The 20,693-nt window shown below is 52.5% G+C and overlaps 2 protein-coding genes across 2 annotated transcripts; both read right to left on the bottom strand.

The window, feature by feature from the left end:
* On the bottom strand, nt 3,481-9,882 carry TOB2 (transducer of ERBB2, 2). The gene is made up of 2 exons (XM_021384167.1): nt 9,562-9,882; nt 3,481-6,725 (listed from the first exon to the last, which is right to left on the bottom strand). The coding sequence occupies exon 2, from the start codon at nt 6,637-6,639 to the stop codon at nt 5,617-5,619; it is 1,023 nt and encodes a 340-aa protein (XP_021239842.1). The 5' UTR covers nt 6,640-6,725; nt 9,562-9,882; the 3' UTR covers nt 3,481-5,616.
* Nucleotides 14,509-20,693, bottom strand: PHF5A (PHD finger protein 5A). The gene is made up of 4 exons (XM_021384223.1): nt 20,502-20,693; nt 20,021-20,044; nt 18,327-18,493; nt 14,509-15,215 (listed from the first exon to the last, which is right to left on the bottom strand). Exons 1-4 carry the CDS (start codon nt 20,551-20,553, stop codon nt 15,126-15,128), a joined length of 333 nt encoding a protein of 110 aa, XP_021239898.1. The 5' UTR covers nt 20,554-20,693; the 3' UTR covers nt 14,509-15,125.

The following is a 20,693-nucleotide window of genomic DNA, read 5'->3' as shown; positions in this document are numbered from 1 at the left end:
GGAAGGCAGTTGTGCAACTTCAGGGGCCACTGCTGGTGTTCTAGATGACAACGTCTGGCCCTGACTGGTTCTTGGCTATGCAGCTGTACTGGATGAGCAAGGGAAGGGTCCAGTCCGCACTGCCCCAGGAGGTTTTGCGGGTGACTGCTGTGGTCCCTAGGTGTCCTGGCATAACGAGTTCCTCCTGCTTCCCAGGAAGGTTGAGTGATGTGCAGCTGCTGGGGTCATTCGTGCTGTGTCCCCAAGCACCGCAGGACGCTGAACACCCACATCAAGGTCAGCATGGGGCCACTGGGGTTTTCCCATCTTCTGTCTGGCCGTGGGAGGGGACAGGACAGACTATCAATGGGAGAACAACGAGATGTGGTAAGTGGATTTCTCCTGCAGCAAATGCCAGCCTGGTGCAACTGTTGTGGAGCAGATGTTGGTTAGATGTGCTGTGCTCCACTTGCTATGAAGCTGTTGAAGTCTTCTGTAATCATTGGCTTTGGGAAGCTTTCCACCTATGGGTAGCACCGGTTGGTCAAAAAATTCAGAGTGCACGTAGAAAAATAATACTTTTCAAAGAGTACTTTGGAGAATGAAAATGATTCACTCTAAGATTAAAAACTGACCAGATTGTCTCAATGGCCAAGTCTCTAATCTAAAGGAATATTGCTCCTTGGTAGACGCTTAGCGGTGGCATGGCTGGGATGCATTGGCCATCTGTCCCCAGCATTTGTCTATTTAGGACGAGAGGAAATGGCCTTAAGTTGTGCTGGGGAGGTTCAGGTTGGCTATGAGGAAAAACTTCTCTGAAGAGCGGTGCTGCATTGGAATGGGCTGCCCAGGGAGGTGGTGGAGTCACTGTCCCTGGAAGTGTTCCAGAACCGTGTGGATGTGGCACTCTGAGGGACATGGTCAGTGAGCATGGTGGGGATGGGCTGGTGGTTGGACTGGGTGATCCTAGAGGTCTTTTCCAGCCTTAATGACTCCATGATTCCATCCCTCAGCATCCTCTCCTTTCCACTCAGGAGACCAGGAGAGGCACCAGGAGAGGTGGATGGGTCCCGGAGTGCTCCATGTGACCATGATGGAGCCATGTCCTCTCCTTGGACCTGAGCATCTCCGTGCTGGCGGTGACAGCACTGTGACTTGGTGCTCATGTCCAGGTGGGACCTGCCACGCTGGGAGGGCTGCAGCAGCACTGCCCATTGCCCCATTACCTGCTGCCTCCTGTGGGTGTTGGCTTTTTCTGCTGAGAGCCGCAGCTGCACCTTCTGCAAGCACTCACTGGCTGATTCACTCCAAGGAAAACTTTGCCCTCGGTGGAAACACCCTGTGGAGCAGGAGGGACGCTCTCCCTCACAGGGACCTGCACCAGCAGCATGGCGCCTGTGCCAGGCCAACAAAATCAAGCAGAAAAAAAACCCTGACAGGGTCCACAGTGGCTTCCTCAGTGTTTGGTGAGGAAGGTGAGGGTCCCCCAGGCCCTCCTACAGGCAACATGTGGACATGAATTTCTCTGCAGAGGTCTCCTTGTCCCTCACTCTCTCTGTGGCAATGGGAGAACCTCACATGTCCCTCCTGGGGCGTGCTTGCCAGGCTGGAGTCACTCTTGCTGTTGGCTGTGGCCACACGGGCTGGCCATCGCACAAATTGGCTGTCCCCGAGTGGCACAGATAGAAAGCAGCATTCATCTGGCAGAGCCTTTGCAGTGTTTTTCCATGTCCTGGTTCTGGCCTAGTGCAAGAGCCAGGGCACAGCAAGGCACCTGTGCAAGGCAGTGTTTGTCTGCAGCTGTGCCACGGCCCCAGGGGCTCTGGGGCAGCCGGAGGTGCTCTCCTGCCAGAGCAAACTCAGATTGTTCTTGCTGGGCCTGTATTTGAAACACAGGCCACCGCATGGCTGTCCTACAGCCGGCTTTCTGTGCTTGCGTAAGGCGCTGGTGCCTCCCCTCCGCCTCCTGGCACAACCCGATCCGTGCCAGCCATCACTGCTGTCACAGGCTGAAAAGTGCAGGGCTAAGCGTGGCATTCCCTACCCAAGCCGTCTCCTCCTTTCAGCTGAGCTCGCCTGGTGACTCAAGTTGCAAGTTTTCCTCCTTAGCAGCAGAGCTTCCTGCAACGAGCAACTGAATGACACCTCCACGCCCTTGCCTTGCTGCAACAACCCCCTGGCTCCAGCAGCTGAGCCCCACCTCACTGCCACATATCTCACCCCATCTGGGGACTGACCTGCTCAGCGCCCTGGGCGTCACGCTCACAGCCAACACTCACACACCCTGCTCATGGAGACAAGGCAGGGGCAAACACAAGGAACAAGGCAACACCAGCCGTCACCTTCATTCCTGATCAGCTGTCAGCTCTAACTAACTCCAGGCCCTGCCCCCCAGTGCACCTGTGCACAAAAAGGGCCAAGCTCTGTCCCTCCCTGTGTCAGAGCCAGGCAAAAGGAAGGCGAGGAGCAGGCGGGCCAGCCACTTCTCCATTTCCAGAAACACGGCAAAGGGCGAGAGTCAGTGCACACTTCAGATAAATGATTACAAGGGGTTTGAGACACAAAGGGGAAAAAATAGCGTTGTTGCTTAGCACAGTGTGACAGTCACATGGAGCGCAGCGTGCCTGGCTCCCGGGGCTCACCAACCCAAGGGCAAAGCGGCGCCAGCTCTTCCAGGAAGAAATTCAGACCCAAGGGCTGAGTGCTGCCCGCCGCCAGGACCTGCGCCTGCTGGGGGCCTGCTGTAGGAAGCTGGCTATTTTGGCACCTGGACTGCCCAAAGGCCTGGGGGCGGAGCAGCCGAAGACGCTGCTCCCTGCTTTCCCTCTCCCCAGGGCACTGAACCCCCGTGGGAGGCAAAGCAGCCACTGCTGTTCCCAGGGAGCTGCCCTTGGGCACAAACCTGGGCAGCGCTGGGTGCACCCGGCCCAGCAGCACCTCTGTAGGCGCATGCCACCGGACAGCAACACACGACGAGCAGTTATTATATCATGCTTTTAATACAAACTTAAAAAAATCTGGAACAATAGAAACTGTACAGATTTGATCAACTTTTTTTTTTTGTTGTTGTTTGTTGGTTTTTTAACTAAATCTCTAGACACGCCAATGTCCCGTTCCAAAATATTGCACAACATTCTGAATACAAAACTCTGATTGTATTCCTCCTTCGCTAAAGAAAAAAAAAAAAAAAAAGAAAAAAAGAAAGAAAAAAATAGAAAAGAAAAAAAAAAGCCATCAGCCCCCCTGTTCCCCCCCTTCAGAAACCCCCCCCCTGTCTCGGAAAGGAACCACCAAAGCACACACAAATCCTCCACCCGGAGCTGCACGGACCTCTTCCATTCATTCATTCTCCACAAGGCAACTTCCCATTCACCGCTGGGAGCGGGGCGGGAGGGACAGGAGGAGGCTGAGCGGGGAGAAAGGAATCTTCACTGCCTTTTTTTTTTTGTTGTTGTTTTTTAAAGTTTTTTTTTTTTCCTGAAAAAATATTTTTCTCTCTCCTCTTTTTTTTTTTTAAGAAAAAATCTTGAAAAGAAAAAAATTACAATTTTTCTTTTTTTTTTTTTACGTTAGAAATATACATATATTATATATACCTCTTGCATTTTACAAATGTAGCAAATTATTCAATACAAACGGACATCAACAAAAAGAACACAAACCCATAAAAAATAAAAGTTAAAAAAAAAATTTTTCTCTCTTCTCTCCCTAAGAAACCAGGTAAATTAGTGCAGGTTTTAAAAAATAAAATTGAAGCTGAACGCCTACATCCAAGACTAGAAAAGACCTGAAAAGGCCGCTAGTTTCCATCGCTGCCTGACGCTGGGGGAACGCTTCTGAAGCACACTTGTTTGACACAGAGCTTGGTCCCTCCCTCCCCTGGCACCACGGTTCCCAACGTGGCTATGGGGGCAAAGCGGCATCGAAGCTTCACACGCACAGGGTCGGGGCTCCCTGCCTCTCCCCAAAGGTGCCAAAGGGGTCCGCTGTCCCATGGCAGCAACTGGCAGCTGGCACTGCCAGCGCTGGGGACAGCCGGGTCCCACGAGCGGGGCCCTGGCAGTCAGTAGTGTGCTCTCAGGGAGAGGGTGGCAGTGGTAACATCCGTAAGTAGGTTAAAAACCTAACAGAATAGGCGAAGAAAGAAGCGGACAGCTCAGCTGTTCCTGAGCAGCTTGCTCCAGCCTGGAAACCTGCAGGGCCGAGGCTACGGACGCCATTTTGGGGGAAGCTAAGTGAGCCGGCCCGCCGTGCCGGTCATAGCCCGACGGCAGCAAGCAGCCTGCTGGGGGCCTGCCCCTGCCAGGACAGAAAAGCTCCTCACGGTGGTGGCAGCGACGGCCTCCCCAGACCCATCCCGTTGCCTCTGCAAAGGCTCACCGGCAACAACAGGAGGGCTGGCACGCCTTCATCTTGGCCCAAGGAGAGGGAAAAGCACAAGCTGCAGACCACCTCCCTAACAAGGATGTCCTGAAGGAGCACACTGGTTGGGCAGCCACAGGAGAAGCGGGTTTCAGAGGGTGCTCCAGAGACATTGTTTCAAGAGAACTAAACACCGAGCCTGGGAGGCAGCAAAAAGCTCATTTTTCTTTTAAATACCAAACTTCAAAAACTGAAGTCTCATCACTGTTTCTCTCCTCTCTGCATTCTTCTGTGCTCCCACCGCAGCCTCTGCAGAGGCTCTTTCCCACCCAGGGGTCCTCCAGCCCCACCTGGGGGCCCAGACCCTGGCACAGAAGTGACCTGTAGACCACTTACCATCACTCAAGACAGCAGCTTCAACAACATAGCCCTTTCTCTTCCTCAAAAATAGTGCTGCCTCTAACTACAAAAAAAAAAATCCCCTCTCCAAGATGAAGATAAATCCGCAGCCGGCAACGAGAGCTCAGACCTAGGACCAAAGGATCACAAGTGAATGCTCAGCCCTGAGGGTAGGGTGTCCACCAGGCGGGGACAGGATCCTACAGCTCAGCACCACCTCCCCATACAGGGACAGACCCGCAGCGTTCCTACACCCTAGGGCTGTCCTCCAAACCGACCCCAAAAGGGCACAGAAAAGCCCCTTGGTTGGTGCACAAAAGGGACCGCAAGCAGCGCTGCCCTCCCATAGCTGGAGGTGAGGGTGGGCAGCAGGTGCTTATTAGCACATGGACAAAACTGGATGCTAGCCTGGCCTGGGGAGCCTGGAGCAACAACAACGCAGCAGTCCGAGCCTCCGGGCACATGAGATGCTCTCCTCCCACACGCAGAGCAGTAACAGCAAAGCAAGCCCACTTTGTCCTGCCCGCCCCTCCTACAGCCAGGTGGGAGGGCAAAGGGAGCATTGTGACCTACATCCGTGCTGACCCAGGGCTGGGGAAGGGGGAACACAACCCAAAAGACCAGAGACTCATTTAAAGAGTAAAAAAAGTGAGTAGGAGAAAAAGCACAGGGACTGAGTTAAAAAAACAAGTCAGTGCTTCAGGAGCGTTGCCAGCACAGCGCAACATCACTGGGCTCTCTCTTTTTCCAAGAAGCTATATTTATAAGATTTGAATATTTTCTGTATATTTCTGTTTTCTCTCCCCGTGTGTTTTGTTGTTGATGTTGTCGTTCCCCCCCTCCCTCCCCCGCCCCCAATACTCTCCTTCCCTGCATTCAGTTGGCCAGGACAACGGGCTGGAAGGACTGGCTGGGATACTGCATGGCGTTCAGGTTGTAGCTGAGTCCTTCCACAAAGGGAGACTTCTCCAAGAAGAGGCTGTTGGTGCTGCCGCCGAAGACCTGAGCCATGTCGAAGGTGCTGCCCGTGCCAGCGTTGAACTGCGACGCCGGAGGGATGCTGCTGGCCTGACTCTCGCTGGCAACACCGTCGAAAAACAGGCTGCTGGCTCCTGGCGAGCTGCCGCTGTAAACGAACTCCTTGGCGTTGGGGGAGAGCTGCGACTGCGGGGCTTGGCTCCCAGCGCTCCCGACGAAGTTCAGAGAGTGCATGGACAGGGAGAGGCCCTTGTGCTTCAGCAGGTTGGTGGTGGGTGACCTGACCATCCGTGGCTGCTGCGCGGCCCCTGAGCCGCCACCCCCTCCTCCGGCCCCTCCGCCCTTCTTCATCTTGGTGGAGCCGAACTTAGTGGCAGCAAACGTGGCAGTGGTGAAGGTGATGGGCTGGGCAGAGCGAGGGATGAAGGTGGGGCTCGGTGATTGGCCGAAAGAGGGGGATGGAGAGTTGGACAAGGAGTTGTCCTGGCTGCCGATGGGGATGAATACCTGGGCGTCGGGGTTGAAGCTGCTCTTGATTTCTTTGTCCAGCTCAGCGGCGCTGCAGCCCTCGCTGTCATCCAGGTACAGGACCTTAACGGAGCCCTTCTCACCGATCTGGTAGGAGACCTCGAAAGGATCGATCCAGACGCTCAGTTCTTCTGGCACGTTGGCGCGCACATCCTCCACAGCCAGCCCGCTCCGCTTGGCCGCCAGCTCCACTACCGGGTCCACCGTCTCCCCAATGTGAACGCAGCGGTAGCCTGAGCCCTTCAGAGGCTTCTCTGGGTACCAGTGACCCTCATATTTCTTCTTCAGCAGGCGCTCTAGCTCCTCACCGAACAGGTCCGCCCGCCTCCGAGGAAGCTTGTTGTACAGGTATGAGATGATGAAGTTAAGAGCAACTTTAATCTCCAGATGCATACTCCCTTCACAGCAAGCAAGTCAGGGCAGTGTATTAAAAGAGACAAAATGACACACACATAGACAAGATTTGGCTCCAAGCAGACCTAGGAAAAGAGAGAAAAGGATGGATGAAGGTGAGGAAACACAGCAATTCTCCACCTACTGAGATAAATAGCCACGCTGTTTCATTAGCAGAAGTGGAACAAGCAGCGATGCTCACTAGCCGTCACCTCAGACTTCCTGGCGCTGCTGGGGAACAGCCTCCCTGGTCCTGTGCAGAAGAAACAGGAGCATAGCTGCTCCCCGCACACAGCTACGTGCCGTGTACCCATCTCGCTGCCAAAAGCAGGCAGGCCAACCGCCTCCTGTGGCGGAGCTATTTCAGCCAACACGCCTCGCTACGCCCTGGCACCCGGCTGCTTCCAGCACAGCTCCCTGCAGCCGCCTCTCCGAGCACACGAGCACCACCTGGAAGCCTCGTGATTCGCTCGGCAGCTCTGCGGGAACCCGTCTGGAGACAGGAGGCTGGGAGCACCACGTCCTACCGGCACAGGCAGGAGGATAAGGAACAAGGGAGGGTGCTGAGGCACCAGCTGCCAGACCATGTTTACTCTCCCTTGACTGGCAGGCACGTAGATATCTTATTAAGTGTACCCAGTTGAGGCTCAGTCTAGCTGCAAGCCTGAAATCCCAGCTTAATTCAGACGGGGGCAGGAAATGTGTGCGGGGTCACAAGACGCGCATGTGCCAACAGTCTGTCCAGCACCACTCACATCCCATCTCCCTGTGCAGAGAGAGGGTGAGCACTGCCAGGGCCAGGTTCTGAATAAAAACTGGAACTGCTTGCCAGAGACTGAAGTAATCCTTTCCCTCCTCCCACCCGCCCAAGGAAGTCTTGGAAATTGAGAGAACCCACAAAAGCACAGTGTGAAACCACAGCACTCGGCTCTCCCATTACACTCACATCTGGGAATAGTGTTTTCCTGGGTACAACCCCCAGGTAGGTCCACACTGTATACTGTCACCCACCCAAAGCAAATGCATCCCACAGATATTTGACGAGGAAGCGCGCTTCCAGCAGCCTACATGCCTCTCTGCAGGTGAGCAGAATATCCAGTTTTTAATTGGCAGCTTCGTCAGAGGCTGCTCAGCCTTTCAGCTACCCTCACCTTGCTCAAGCAGCCGCACCACGCTCAGCTGCCTTCCTAACATGGGCTGCGGGGATGCTCTCACACAGTGCCCAGCGGTGTTTACGACCTGTGCCAATTATCTAGGGGCGGGGATGGAGCACAAACCTCAGCTGTCAGCATTCCCCTGAAAAAGCAGGAGCCCGGCAGCACAGCCCCGCACCCAGGCTGGGAGGAACTGCCCAGACTTGTTGGCTTGGGCTGGCTGAGTGGACAAGTAGGATTAAACAAACACATTTTAAGAAAACCCTCAACTATTTTTAGGCTTTACTACTAAGTAAAACAAACGGGTAGATACTACGTTTTCTTTCTGTCTGAATCTGAGTTAAAGGAGGCTCAGTTTAAGGATTACAGGAACCAACAGCAAATCCCACAGCCCAAGCCTGCCAACAGCGAGACCAGTGCTGGAGGAATCCCTTTTGGGTTTAACTCAGCAATATGAGAAACCACAGGAACGAGACTAGGACCTGACCAAGAACAGATGAACACCAAAGAAATGAGAAAGCACAGCTTCCAGCAGGCAGAAAGGAGAAACCGTTTCAAGAAGGCAGAAGCCTCGGGGCTGAGACAAAGCCCTGTGCAGAGAGAGGGGCACTGAGCAGAGCCCCGGAGGAGCGCAGTGACCCCTGAGAGAGAGCTCACAAGGCCCCGTGCTACCCCAAGAAGGGGTTCTATAAAACTCTGCCTGCTATGCAGCTTGGGACCCCAGCAAATTCAGCAGGAAAAAAACAGGCACTTAGTGAATCTTTACACCCCATGTGCTAAATGCTAACCCAGACCCAACGTTTTGTGAGAGACCTGAGGTTACAGGTGGGGAATGGAGGGTCCCCCAACCCCATCAGCCGTCTGCAGCGTGGAAATGCAATCGCAGTTCTTCCCTTTTCTTTTTCACAGAATACTCCCTCTTTATAGAGGGGAACGCTCTAAACCTCCCCTATGAAGGAGATGGGTTAATCAGCCCCATGGCTCGCAGGGACACTCCCGAAGGCCCAAAGCCACCGCTCCTGCTCAGGCGGAGGACGCGCTCCCGGGAAGCCCTCGATCTCCTTCCAAAACGCATTCACACAGCGCCAAGCAAAGAAAAGCCCAGCCGCTCCCGGCCCGTGCCGCCCCACCCCCCGCGCCGCTCCCCCAGGGCCGGCTGCCCCCGTGCCACCGCCGCCATTACCGCCAGCCCTCGGGCCACCTCCCGCCGCGCGGCACGCTGGGAGATGGAGTCCGCGCGCCCCCCAGCGCCGCCCCGCTTCCCGTGACCCACTTCCCCTCGGAACTACGACTCCCGGCACGCCCCGCGCGCGGCCCCGCCTGCCGCCCCAGCGCTGCCTCGGTGGGGCAGGGCGAAAAATTTTCCACGGCACATGCGCGGTGCGCCACCGCCCGCCCCGGAGCAACGCCCCGAAGCCGGGGACCGCCGGGCAGCCGCCCCCCTCCCTTCTTCCCCTCCTCCTCCCTCCCTCTGTCAGCGAAGCGGCGGGGGGTAGGGGGGGGGGGAGGCGAGGCGGCCCCCCCCACGGGCCGAGACCCCTGAGGCGGCCCCACAAGGACAGAACCGAGCCTGACCTCCACCCTCGGCAGCGAAGGGCACTCTTGGGCCGCCGGCCGAACCCTCCCGGCCCCCTCCCCGGGGCAGAGCCGGCGGCGGCTTTGTTGAACGGGGCCGGGCAGAGCCTCTCGGCCCCGCTAAGGCGCACGGAAAGCCCCCGGACGCTGCCCCCGGCCCACCCCGTCAGGCCGAGCCCTCCACCCCACTCACTGTGTCCTCAGCTCCAGGCTCTGAGGGGGCCGGGGGAGCCCGGGCGCTGCGTGCCTCTCTCCGCCCCGTCCACTCGCTTCTCTCTCTCTCCACCGAGCGCTGCGCTCCCTCCGCGGGGCGGGCCCGGAGGTGGCGTCGCGGCTGTAGGGTCGAAGGTGCCGAGGGACGCCCAGAGGTGCGGGTTCGGGTACCGCCGCCGCCTCACCCCCGCCGGCCTGGAGCCGCCCGCGCCCTGGCCCCGAGTGAGCCAACTCACGGCAAACTTTCACCCTTAGCAACCCCGCGCACGGATCCGGGCTCCCGCCCCGCGTGATGCGGCCGCGGAGGGGCGGGCCGGGACTACTTCTCCTCCCCTCAGCACCGCCCGGCGCGCTGAGCCCGCGGGGGAGGGGAAAGAGTTCTATTCCTTTTGTTTTTTTTCTTTTTTAACCCTCTTTATTTTCACTCTTTGTCACCCTGCGCAGAGGGGCAAGCATCACTAGAGAAGGAAGGGGCGGGGGGCTTAATTGGGATCAGGCTGCTGACCTGAGGAGACCCCCCACCCGCCCCGCGGCCTGAGGGGCACACGCGGGCCTGACGCTGGCTCCCAGCCACCAACCCCTGTGAACGAGTCCCGCGGCCCCGAGGATCCCTTCCCCGGCCCCTGGCCGCCGATCTCCTAAAGGGACCCTGCGCAGGGAGCAGCCCCCGCCCCGCCGTTCGCGGACTATTTGTTCTCAGTGCGCCTGTGCGCCTCCGCCGCCGCGAATAGGGACGGCCCGGCCGCGGCGGAGGCGAGCCGCAAGGTGCGCCGACGGCGGCGTGCTAAAAATAACTGAGGCTTGTTAGCAACAGCCTCCCCATTGGTCGGCCGGGCCCGGCGGCGCGCCCGGATTGGTGCGCTACCTCAGCCAATGAGACGAAGGGGGTGTGCGCGCGGGGCGGGGCCGGGTGAGGCGCGAGGTCTGCTGGGGGTTGTAGTTCCCAGTACAGCGAGGCCGGGCCGCGGGTCGTGCGAGGGCCTCAGCCTTTAGTTCGAAAGGATTCCCAAGGAACATCCCATCGCGTAGCGGCATTTCTCTTGTAATAGGATCTTCTCGGTACACAGCCATACATGCAAGCGTTTCTTTCATTGCCTATTTTCAGAAAGGTCAAAGACCACCAGCGCTGTTCCCTGTTTCCCGGTCAAATAACTTTCTGTAGCGACTGTCCCCCTAACACGAAATACTGAGTTCCTCTCCTGCCCTGCTCCCACAAAGATCCTCAGCATACTTCTGGGCTTTGCTTATCTTGCCTCAATCAGGAAACCTTCACCTTAGAATAATTACAGCTGGAAAAGACCATTAAGATCACCCAGTCCAACCACCGGCCCATCCCCACCATGCCCACTGACCATGTCCCTCAGTGCCACATCCACACGGTTCTGGAACACCTCCGGGGACGGTGACTCCACCACCTCTCTGGGCAGCCTGTGCCAGTGCAGCACTGCTCTTCTGAGAATAAATTCTTCCTCATATCCAACCTGAACCTCTCCTGAAGTCTCAAGGACCTGAATCTTCCCTGAAATCTCAAGGACCTGAGGTTTGGCACGGAACAGGGCTGCTTTTGGAGCCAGTCAGCATCACACAGTTAATGCCGTCCTTTCTAAAAAAAATACCCAAAAAGCAAACCAACTTTGGAGTATTTCCGTTATGTAGGGAAAGCGGGAGAAAGAGCAGAGGAAGATTGTGAAGAGCTGTTGTGAGCAGCTTTATTTTCATCATTTGGAGTTTAACAGGAACTCAGCTACAAAAGAACTCCCTAACAATCCCTTGCTTGGCTGCAAACAAAGTCACGCTGTCAGCCAGCAATCAGGAAATTAAAATAATGGCACTATTTTTAGCTTTGTTAAGAAAAATGGCAATTAACGTTTCTAAAATTCTATTGTTGTTTTAATAAGGTGTTACTAAGAGGGTGTTACACATAAGGACTCTAAGATATTTGCATCTTGACCATGCTCCTGTAATTACCCGACCGCGCTGGCCCACGTGCGTGCGGAGGAATCCTGACCCTGTATCCGCTCCTGCATTCCTGGTCGTGCGGTGTTACGTCAAAGCACGGCCACGGAGTCACACACGCAGAGGACAGGAATGGCTCAGCCGCAGGGGCAGGGTAAGTCCTGCTGGGCTCATCAATGCTGAGGAAGGGCAGTCAGGTTGTAATCAGCATAATTAACACTGCCATACCCTGAATCCTCTTTATATCCGAGTCACATGACGACCTCAAGAAAATAGATTTCTTTTTCCTGCCATTGAAATAGGCAAAACACCTCCAGCTGATCTCCATAATGAGAAAGCAACACCTCCTCTGCAGGTAAGGTTTCTGAAAGCAGGGTTTCACCTATGCGCTGGGAAAGCTCAGATGTAGGCTCAAGGCATCTGCCAGCCCTCAGCATTTTTTAAAGGTCATGTTTCAGGCTCAAGGGCATTGTCAATGCCCTTGATTAGACGATTCAATGACAGGAGGTGCATTGGAGAACTACTGCTGAGCTCAGAACTGAGCTGACACGGTGGCTGGCCTTTGGTCGGAAGGGGTGTGTAAGGGAACATCCCTATTTCACAAGGCAGCAATGCCTTGTTAGTACTGGCAACAGAGGCCAATTACCTAATAGGCCAAGAGTTCCCATGTTTCTCCTCCCCTTCTGTGTAAACATTTAAAATAAAAGGATTTTTTACTTATTACATAACATCCTTTTGATTGGAAAAAAAAAAGCACAAACTCTACTTAGAAAAGTAATGGCAGGAAGACCTTCAGCCCCATGCACTCATGATTTGCAGCCAGCACCATGGGGGTTCAGCCCCATGGGAAAGGCAGTATCCCTCCTACCTGTCCTTGCTCCTCTGCCTGCAGCCAGGGAGCCTCTGAATTGTCTGCACCAGGAGCACCAAGGCTGGTGATGCCCCTCTGGAGCCTGACAGTACACAGCAGAACACTTGTCTCATTCCCTCCTTCCTCACCCCTTTACTATGTGCTCGGCGCCAGTACTGACAGGAAATCTACTGGACAAGCGCAGTTTCAATGAGTTTCATTCTGTTGATCTCTTCAGGTAACAAATACCGCGCTTTCCTGGTGGCCCTATATGGATATCATTCACTGGTGAACAGAAACCATTGCCATGCAAGCAAAGCTGAGTTCTTCTGGGCTACCCAACTGTATCTGTTACCCTCGTCTGAATAAGCAGCTCTAGGGCAATGTCCTATCCGTGCTCTGAAAGTACCAGAAAGGCAGCGGCACTGAACCGATCTGAGCAGCAGCGGCATTTGGCATTCTCCCCAGAGCTGTCTGAGCAAACAAGGCAAAGGGAAAAGCGCCCGTCCCTCCCTCTCTCCACCTGCCCAGTGACTCAGAACAACTAGAAATGGCAGCTTTGCTCTTGCTGCTGCCAAATGCAGACCGATACACCCAGCAGAGTGAGGGCAGCAGGAGTGCCAAGGAAGTAAGTGTGCTCAGCCCTTTTTGGGGTGGGGGAAGAGATGAGGGCTCTCAGATCTCTATAGCAACCCCTGGTTAAATGGTCAGGAACAAGGGCTGCTCCAAAATTAGATCTTCTAGGGTACCCTGCACCAAAGGCAGTAACTCTGAGAAAAAAGAAATTCGAACTTCATTTCCCACTGGCTTCACTGAATTACTTTTCTCATCTAAGAAACTTCGGGGAAAGAAATGAAAGCAGAAAAGATACGTACCAACCTTCTGCATTCCTTATGCGATAACCCAGACAGCCTGACTGAGAGTAAGTGATAAATTCTGGTTGAAGTGATAAAGTTCCAGGTACAAAAAAATCTGCCTGTCATGCACTGGGTTTAAAGAAATACAGAATTTAACGCAGCTGGTAATGGCTTTGACGTGAGCTTCCCAGTCAGGAACAAGAGCCAGCCACTTACTGAGGCAGATATACTTAGAGAGTGGGTTTGCTGGAACCAGAGAACCTGTTTGCCCTGAGTATATTGGCAAATGGCACCCACATTAGTAAAAATTAACCAGAAGCTGTGCAAGGGAACTAAGGTGCAGGGAAGAAGACAGATGTTCTCAAGACTGCAAATGGCTTGGAAGAGAAAAATGGACAGAATTTATAACTGGGGGGAGGGAGGAGAAGCTGAGATAGCTGTGGGACCACTCATGGCTACAGCCAGCTACAGCAGGAAGAGAGGACTTTTATGGGGAAGAAGATCACAATTTGCCTGCTTGTTTTCTCTTAGCTGAAATACCTAAATGGCTACAGCAGGCAGAAGAGGCGTTTAAGTCAGAGAGGAGCTGGAGGAATCAGTACTAGCTTCAGGGGAATGACTGAGATCCCAGAAGGTGCCTTATACAGACAGTGACTGCCCTATCTGTAGTACACACTGTGCTCTATGAAGACCTTAAGGACCATGAGACATGGCACAGCCCTAATTTAACCATCTGGGACACACACACGGTTATCCCTCTGCGTAAAGGCACCCGTTTCCAGATCTCTGCTGAGCAAACAGACCGCTTTTAGCCTGCACTGACATTTGACAAACAAGCAGCCTCTGGTTTTCAGCATGCATACAGCTAATAGCCTATCGCACAATAGTTGGTTTCCAGTTACAGCAGGGAAGGCTTTAACTTATTCACAAGAACAGGATAGCGAGTCAAATAGCTTAGTAGGTTTTAGAAAGGGATTGGATGTTTGCATGGTGAAACAACATCCACAGCCGTTTTAGCTAGGATAAGGGTTACAAGCTCAGCGATCCTCATGCTACGGGACAAAATGATCAGTGGCTGGGATCACACGCACACAAAAGCAATAGCCATTCCCTGAAGCTCCTTGCAGCAAGGTCACATGGCCATAAGCAGACACTGTCGGAAACCTGATAACCCATTGTACAGTTCTAGCTGGGCTAATCCTCTGTGTCCCCAGAAAGCTCCAGAGAGGCTAGGCACAGAATGAACCAGAGAGAAATCCTTCTGTTACACAAAAAATAAAAAACAAGAGAAGAAGCTTTATTGGTAAGCATCCTACAGGAATGGCTACAGAAAGGGCCTTGGATTAATCTGTCAAAGAAAACATGGAACAGCTGCGCTCTCCCTAGGAAAGCACCAGCCGCGAATGGCGCTAGGATTTTTTTAACAAAACAGGGCAGCATGGAAATATACTGGAGGAAGGGACGGGGAGCAGACACACAGGACTGGCCCTCTGTGCTTCAGTACTAGCATGTGGGGTGATTTCTAGCAGCTGAGAGACCTGGTAAGAAGGGAAGCAGAGCATTTCTCCACGCCAGTAACGGCACTTGGTTTTTACTGAGCCAGTCTCCTCCATATGCAAATGATTGCCCACCAGGATTTTTTTTTAGTGAGTTGAGACAGCTACTAGCAAAGCTTCTGAAAAAACACGAGCCAATCCTCATTTGCTCTTTCTGATAGTCAGTTCCAATCAGGTATCAGTCTCCACTCAGCCCCAAGTATACTACTGAATTTGTACTGCTTTAGAAAACATAATCAGCTGGTTTTCAATAATAGTAAAGTCCAGAGATGTTCCAAGACCCTCTTGCCAACCTGACAGGAGGTGTAGCCATGAACAGATAGGATCACCTCTTCTTGAATCCATACTTTTTCCTTTCATAGAAGAGATCTGTCTTGGAGCTGCCCAGGTTGACAATCTTAGGGCAACCGTCTCTCTGCAAAAAGAAAAGAGAACGTGAGGTGGGAGTTGAGAGAACAGAACACCATCATCACATACATACACAGCTCCAGGAGGCTCGTCCCAGGTCCCTCTCTCCCCACCCTGTCCTCAACACACATTTCAAACACCTGTGTAGGCAAACTGCTCTCAAACTCTGGTTACTACCAGCAAGAAGAAAAAGGGTGGATGCCTTTTTAACATTACTCTAGGACACTCCTCCTCAGGGTGAAGATGGAAAACGGCTCGTATAACAGTTTAATGAAAAGGATGCTCAGCACCTCAAGAGTGGATTCTTTCTAAATTAGGATACAGAGGATTTATGAGGCTCAGAGGAATAACCTCTCTCGTCCTTAGCCACAAAGAATCTTGTTGCTTTAGATGTCACTAAGCCACTCTTGTGTTTGGAGACCCCACTCAGCTGTGACAGCAAAAGTGAATCTCAGATTTCCTGCAAGCTGGATTGATTACTCAGAGACTATGTAGTCATCTTGGGAGAGGACAGCTATTTAGAGCAGGTATGTGGATTAAGATCTTGTACCTGAATTCCAGTAGAAGGTGTGCAAAAAAACAAAACAAAACAGAACAAAAACAAACACCAAAAGAAAAGAAGAAGGGGAGCAGAAGAGCCCCACCTCAGAGGCATAGCTCCAAACACAAATCAGAGGCATGCACCTCTCTGCAAACCATGGAACATTTGTCAGTGAGCCACCTGAGCCCAGCATCTGCATAACTCTTGAGGGCAAAATGTGGCTGGCAACAGCAGCTGAGGGGCCCAACAGGCAGAGGAACACGTGTCCTTGACTGTTGCATAAGGCTGAGTGGATTAGATTTAGAAAGCCTCTGGGCAGATGTCAGCCACTGCAGAAACTGCACCCAAGCTGTGCCACCAATATTGGCTCTTGCGTAGGAGAAGTGACCTGCTGGGGAGGGTCTGCATAGTAAAAGTAACAAGAAAAGAGGAGAGGGGGGAAAATCACCTGCCACAACCTATCTCTAGCTACTGTCTTATTATTTGACTTGGAACCTCAGCAGCAGGACTCTTCCAAGCCTTGCCTCCCACGAACCAGGGTGCCTGTGATGATCTTGACAGCGTTATTGCAGGGCTCTGCTCATTCTTCCACCCCCTCGCAAGGAGGTAGAATATAAGCATGCTTCTGTCCCCTAAGAAAGGATTATATTTTGCAACTCACATCTGTCCTGGATGACAAGGCAGATCTTGGTCCTTACCCACAGACAGAACAGAGGTGAAACAATACCTCAATTCCCCTCTCCAGGGAGGCACAAGCCAAGACTAATCAGGTCCTTTGTGTTGTGCCTAAGAACATCCACCTCTGTCATTTTAGGATCTCATTTCTTGCTTTCTGATCCTTTTCAGTCTTCTGAGGATGAAGGAAGAACAAGTGCTGTGACTGAAACCTTGGGGTGGCAGAGCTTCAGGTGCGGAGCTGCGTCCATCTGCTTTTCCTATTCTATTCAGGTTAGCACCAGCTATTATAATTGCTATGTGTACCACGTTTGGCTGTTCTTGCTCTGGGCACTCTACTCCTGCACCAGCTCTGTTCAATCCTGCAAGTCAATCACGTCACGTGCTCTTTCAGATCTGCAAATTCACATCTGCAACAGTTCCTAATATTTGAGTTTGCTGGTACAATGCAATGTTCTTCACCTACAGCAGGTTTCATCCGGCTATTAAAGTACCTCAATTCTGACTTGCTATTCTGCTCCTCCAGCTCTATATTCACTATAATCCTCCCTTCCAGAGCAGCAGGCTGTTTCAGATCTGACCCTACAGGTGAGACTAGATTATGAAAAATATCCGTCAGGAATCAATAGAAATTGGTAAAAATAAACCCATGTCTATTTTACTGATAACTGTCAAGCCAAGTGCCTCGGTTTCACAGACAAGTCTACAAAACTACTGCTTCTAACAGCATTTCTGAATGTAGGAGGCAGCACCACCAACAGCATTTCTATCCACATATAATACTTAGACACTAAGATAGATTGTGGTCCTGTCAGATCTATTGACTAAATTCAGACAAGGGTTTGCTCTGCAAGACCTCTAGAGAAAATATAGGTGCTGCAGAAGATTAAAGCAGCAACTCAGTCGGCTGAGCACGTTCCTCTAAATCAAACAGAGCTGTTTGTCAGCATGCTCCGTTGACATCAGGGTGTGCTGAAGATGGTGTTTTCAAAGGATCCAGCCCAAAAACCATGCAACCCTTAGCAGACACTCTCCACCAGGTCCATATTCTGGCACACTGCAACTGTGAGCATCATGCTCTTGCGTCTCCCTGCGGTCTTCCTACTACTTCACTGGCAGTTCTTCATGACTTGTACTCACTGTGATGGATATTAACGAAATACCTAGAGAGTGAACATCTGCCTTGTCGCACAGGCACAGCAGCTATCTTTCAGAAAGAGAAGATTAAACAGCACCGATTATAGAAATAAGAGATTAGCAGAAGAAGAGATGCTTACAATATAGCCCGTTCCAGACAAGAGTTAAGAAAAAATTCATACATCACCGAAGTTATACAAGAAATGTTAAGCTTGTAAAAGACAATTAGTGGAGCAAGGACAAAGGACACTAAGAGCTAACTTTATCTGTAACACAAAGGTAAACAGGGGTGGTGACTCTGTAGGCCTTACAGTACCATACATGCCAGTGGCATGATCATACCATGTACAGCATGATCGTGAACTCAGTGAGGAGCTGATCCTGCCACTGCCTTTGCAGTGTCTAAAATATCTCTGCTGCTGATAAAACCTAGGCTGAGAGATCTAGTAAGACAACAGCTGAAAGTGGTAACAAGCAGCATGTGGAGGAAGTGAACTCTGAGTATACGTTGCGAAGCAGTCAAGGATCCTTTGGGGTGCAGAATCAGGGCACTGCCTGCTACCTCAAAATGCTCCACAAATACTGGGAACCAACAACAGAAAAAGAAAAGTGCAAGGTAATGAAAACCAGCGTCAGTTCTGGGAGTGGAAGCCAAGCACCCAACGTCCTAACACTAACGTCACTAGCTCTAAGTCCCTTTAAAGATAAGCACAGCTATTAAACAAAGATAGAAGCAATTCTGCAGGAGACCGGATGTCAACGTACATCTTTTTCCTGGATGGTACACTCCTTGCAGTAGTAGGCATCAGACACCCCTGGGCCCCCGCAGATCACGCAGCGCCCTTGGTACGAGCCGTAGTTACACTCATCACATATGCGCACGAGGGTGCAGGGCCGCACGTACGAGTCACAGATCACGCATTTGCCATCACCTGCAAGTACAGCAGTCTTTGGTTACAGAACGTCCTTTTCTCCACTGCACCTAAAAAAGAGGAAAAGCCTTCTCGACATACAACTTGCCCGTATGCACAAAGACAATGCAGTTAGACTGCAGAACTTTATCTTACAGGCACAGGGTGCAACTTTATATTTGCACACAGACTGCAGAGGAACGAGGGCCAACAGCCTGCCATAGCTGAGTTGCTTTGTTTTTTTAAATCATGCATACGCATAACCAGGAGAAAGCCACGGGCATGTCTTTTGTGATTAGCTAACACTGCTTAAGTCATATCATTACTTTTACTCCACAAATTTCCCTTAATGGTTCATTTGTGAAAAAATGCCAAATGGTCAGGACTAGCGTCCTTACCTATACAGCAACAGCAGTGTAAGCTTCTCCCAAAGAGCCACATCGACAAAAGTCTGGTGTTACTATCCTCAAAGGGATGGGATATGAGATTGTACTTGTGGTCCTTTTAATCCTTTATCTGTGAGAAGGCCAAAGAAAGGGCAAACTGGCATAAACAGCCACTTCACAGAGTTGCTCTTGCTTTCTCACAAGGAACTGAGTGAAATTCAAGCACTCTTATCATACAGGCAAACAGCCATCAGATGCCATTCACAGTCTCTGCTGTGCAGGCCCTGATCCAAAACACTGACCTCCAGATGAAAGGCTTCGTATCTTATTACCAGTTCCCAAGGCATTTAATCCCGACTCCCACAAACAGCTCATCTAACCTGCTCTTAAATCTCTGTCCTCACTGCCCTCAGCTACTACCGCTGGGAAACTGCTTAACTTCTGCATACTCTTGAAAACAGTTTTGTTGCTTCAGACTGTGTTTCTCCTCACTTTGCTTGTTTTTAACCTTTTCTGGAGCCTAGAAATAGCTGGCTTACTTGTACAGAGCTCCTGCAAGGATCTAATGACTGATTGTGCTTTCTTTTCTGCTATAGATGAGCACTAGCACAGAACCGTAGGGGTTGGAAGGGACCTCTGGGGATCACCAAGTGCAACACTCTTGCGAAAGTAAGTTCCCTGCAGTAGGCTGCACAGATATTTGATTCTGCATATTCATCTGCTGTAGCTCTAGACAGCACTTTTTTCCATTGCCCATTCTATTAGATGACGAAGGGAACCCTTCTCAAGCTGCGGAGTCAGATTTCAAAAACGTCTTCTCCTTCGAAATCACCAGGCTGACAGCACCACGTTCCAGATTACAAGGAATCCGTCAGTCAAGAACTCACTGCAGCTGCAGCCACTGAAACTGCTGCAGCATACTCCCCAGAACGGCACGCACTGGCTGCATTTGAGCACAGGCTGTGAGCACTCACCAACTCACACTTGCTCCACACACTTAGGTCAATACACAGGTAACTCTTCCCACCCCCAACTGCAGTTACCCACCATTTTCATTTGCTCACGACACCAAGTCAGCAGCGGAGCAAAAAGAGAAACCAAGCTGCAGACTCTTACCACAACGCTGGGTTCTCAAGCAACTACACGCAGAAGACATACTTACATTTTTCACAAAGTCTTCCAATCGCTGTAAGAAGAACACAGAAAAAAAATATTACTTGAGGCAGAAGTGGGAGAGCATAAGGGATTAGGAGCGGGAGTATAAAGTAATTACTTTGGGCAGCGAGCAGGCGTTAAGAAAGAGAACGCGGATACAGTTAGAGCAGGAATACAAACGATGCCGCTCCTCTGGGCACACCCACCCGGCCCAGAGTTCCGGCGCACGGTGTCCGGCCAACGGCACCCACCGGCAATAAAGAAACCTGCACTCACCGCCGCACCGCGCTCCCTGCGGAGCCAAAGCCCCGTCCCTGAGCTGAGGAGCGCACCGCGTGCCCTCGGGAAGCGCCACAAACCCCGAGCGCTGAGGGCCGGGGGGACAGCGGGGAGCAGCGCGCGCGGGGCCGAACGGCGCCGAACGGGGCCAAAGGGCCACCCAGCCCCGCCGCCGAGGCGTGGAGGGCCGAAGCCGCGCCGGCACTCACCGACACCCGCCTGCTTGCGGCAGAAGATGAGGTCCGGATGGTGCTTGGCCATGGCGCCGTCGACAGCGCTCGGCGATCTGCCGCGCTGCCCTGGTCCTGGCAGGGGTGTGGAGAGCGTCTGACAAAGCGGCGCTCCAAAAAGGGACACCGACCCACAACCAAGCTTTGCGTAGTGCAGAAAATACAGCCCCC

This window comes from Numida meleagris, chromosome 1 (genome assembly GCF_002078875.1).
Source record: "Numida meleagris isolate 19003 breed g44 Domestic line chromosome 1, NumMel1.0, whole genome shotgun sequence".
NCBI classification, from domain to species: domain Eukaryota; kingdom Metazoa; phylum Chordata; class Aves; order Galliformes; family Numididae; genus Numida; species Numida meleagris.
Note: the sequence above shows the minus strand (reverse complement) of the source record. Positions and strands in the feature narration are given on the sequence as shown.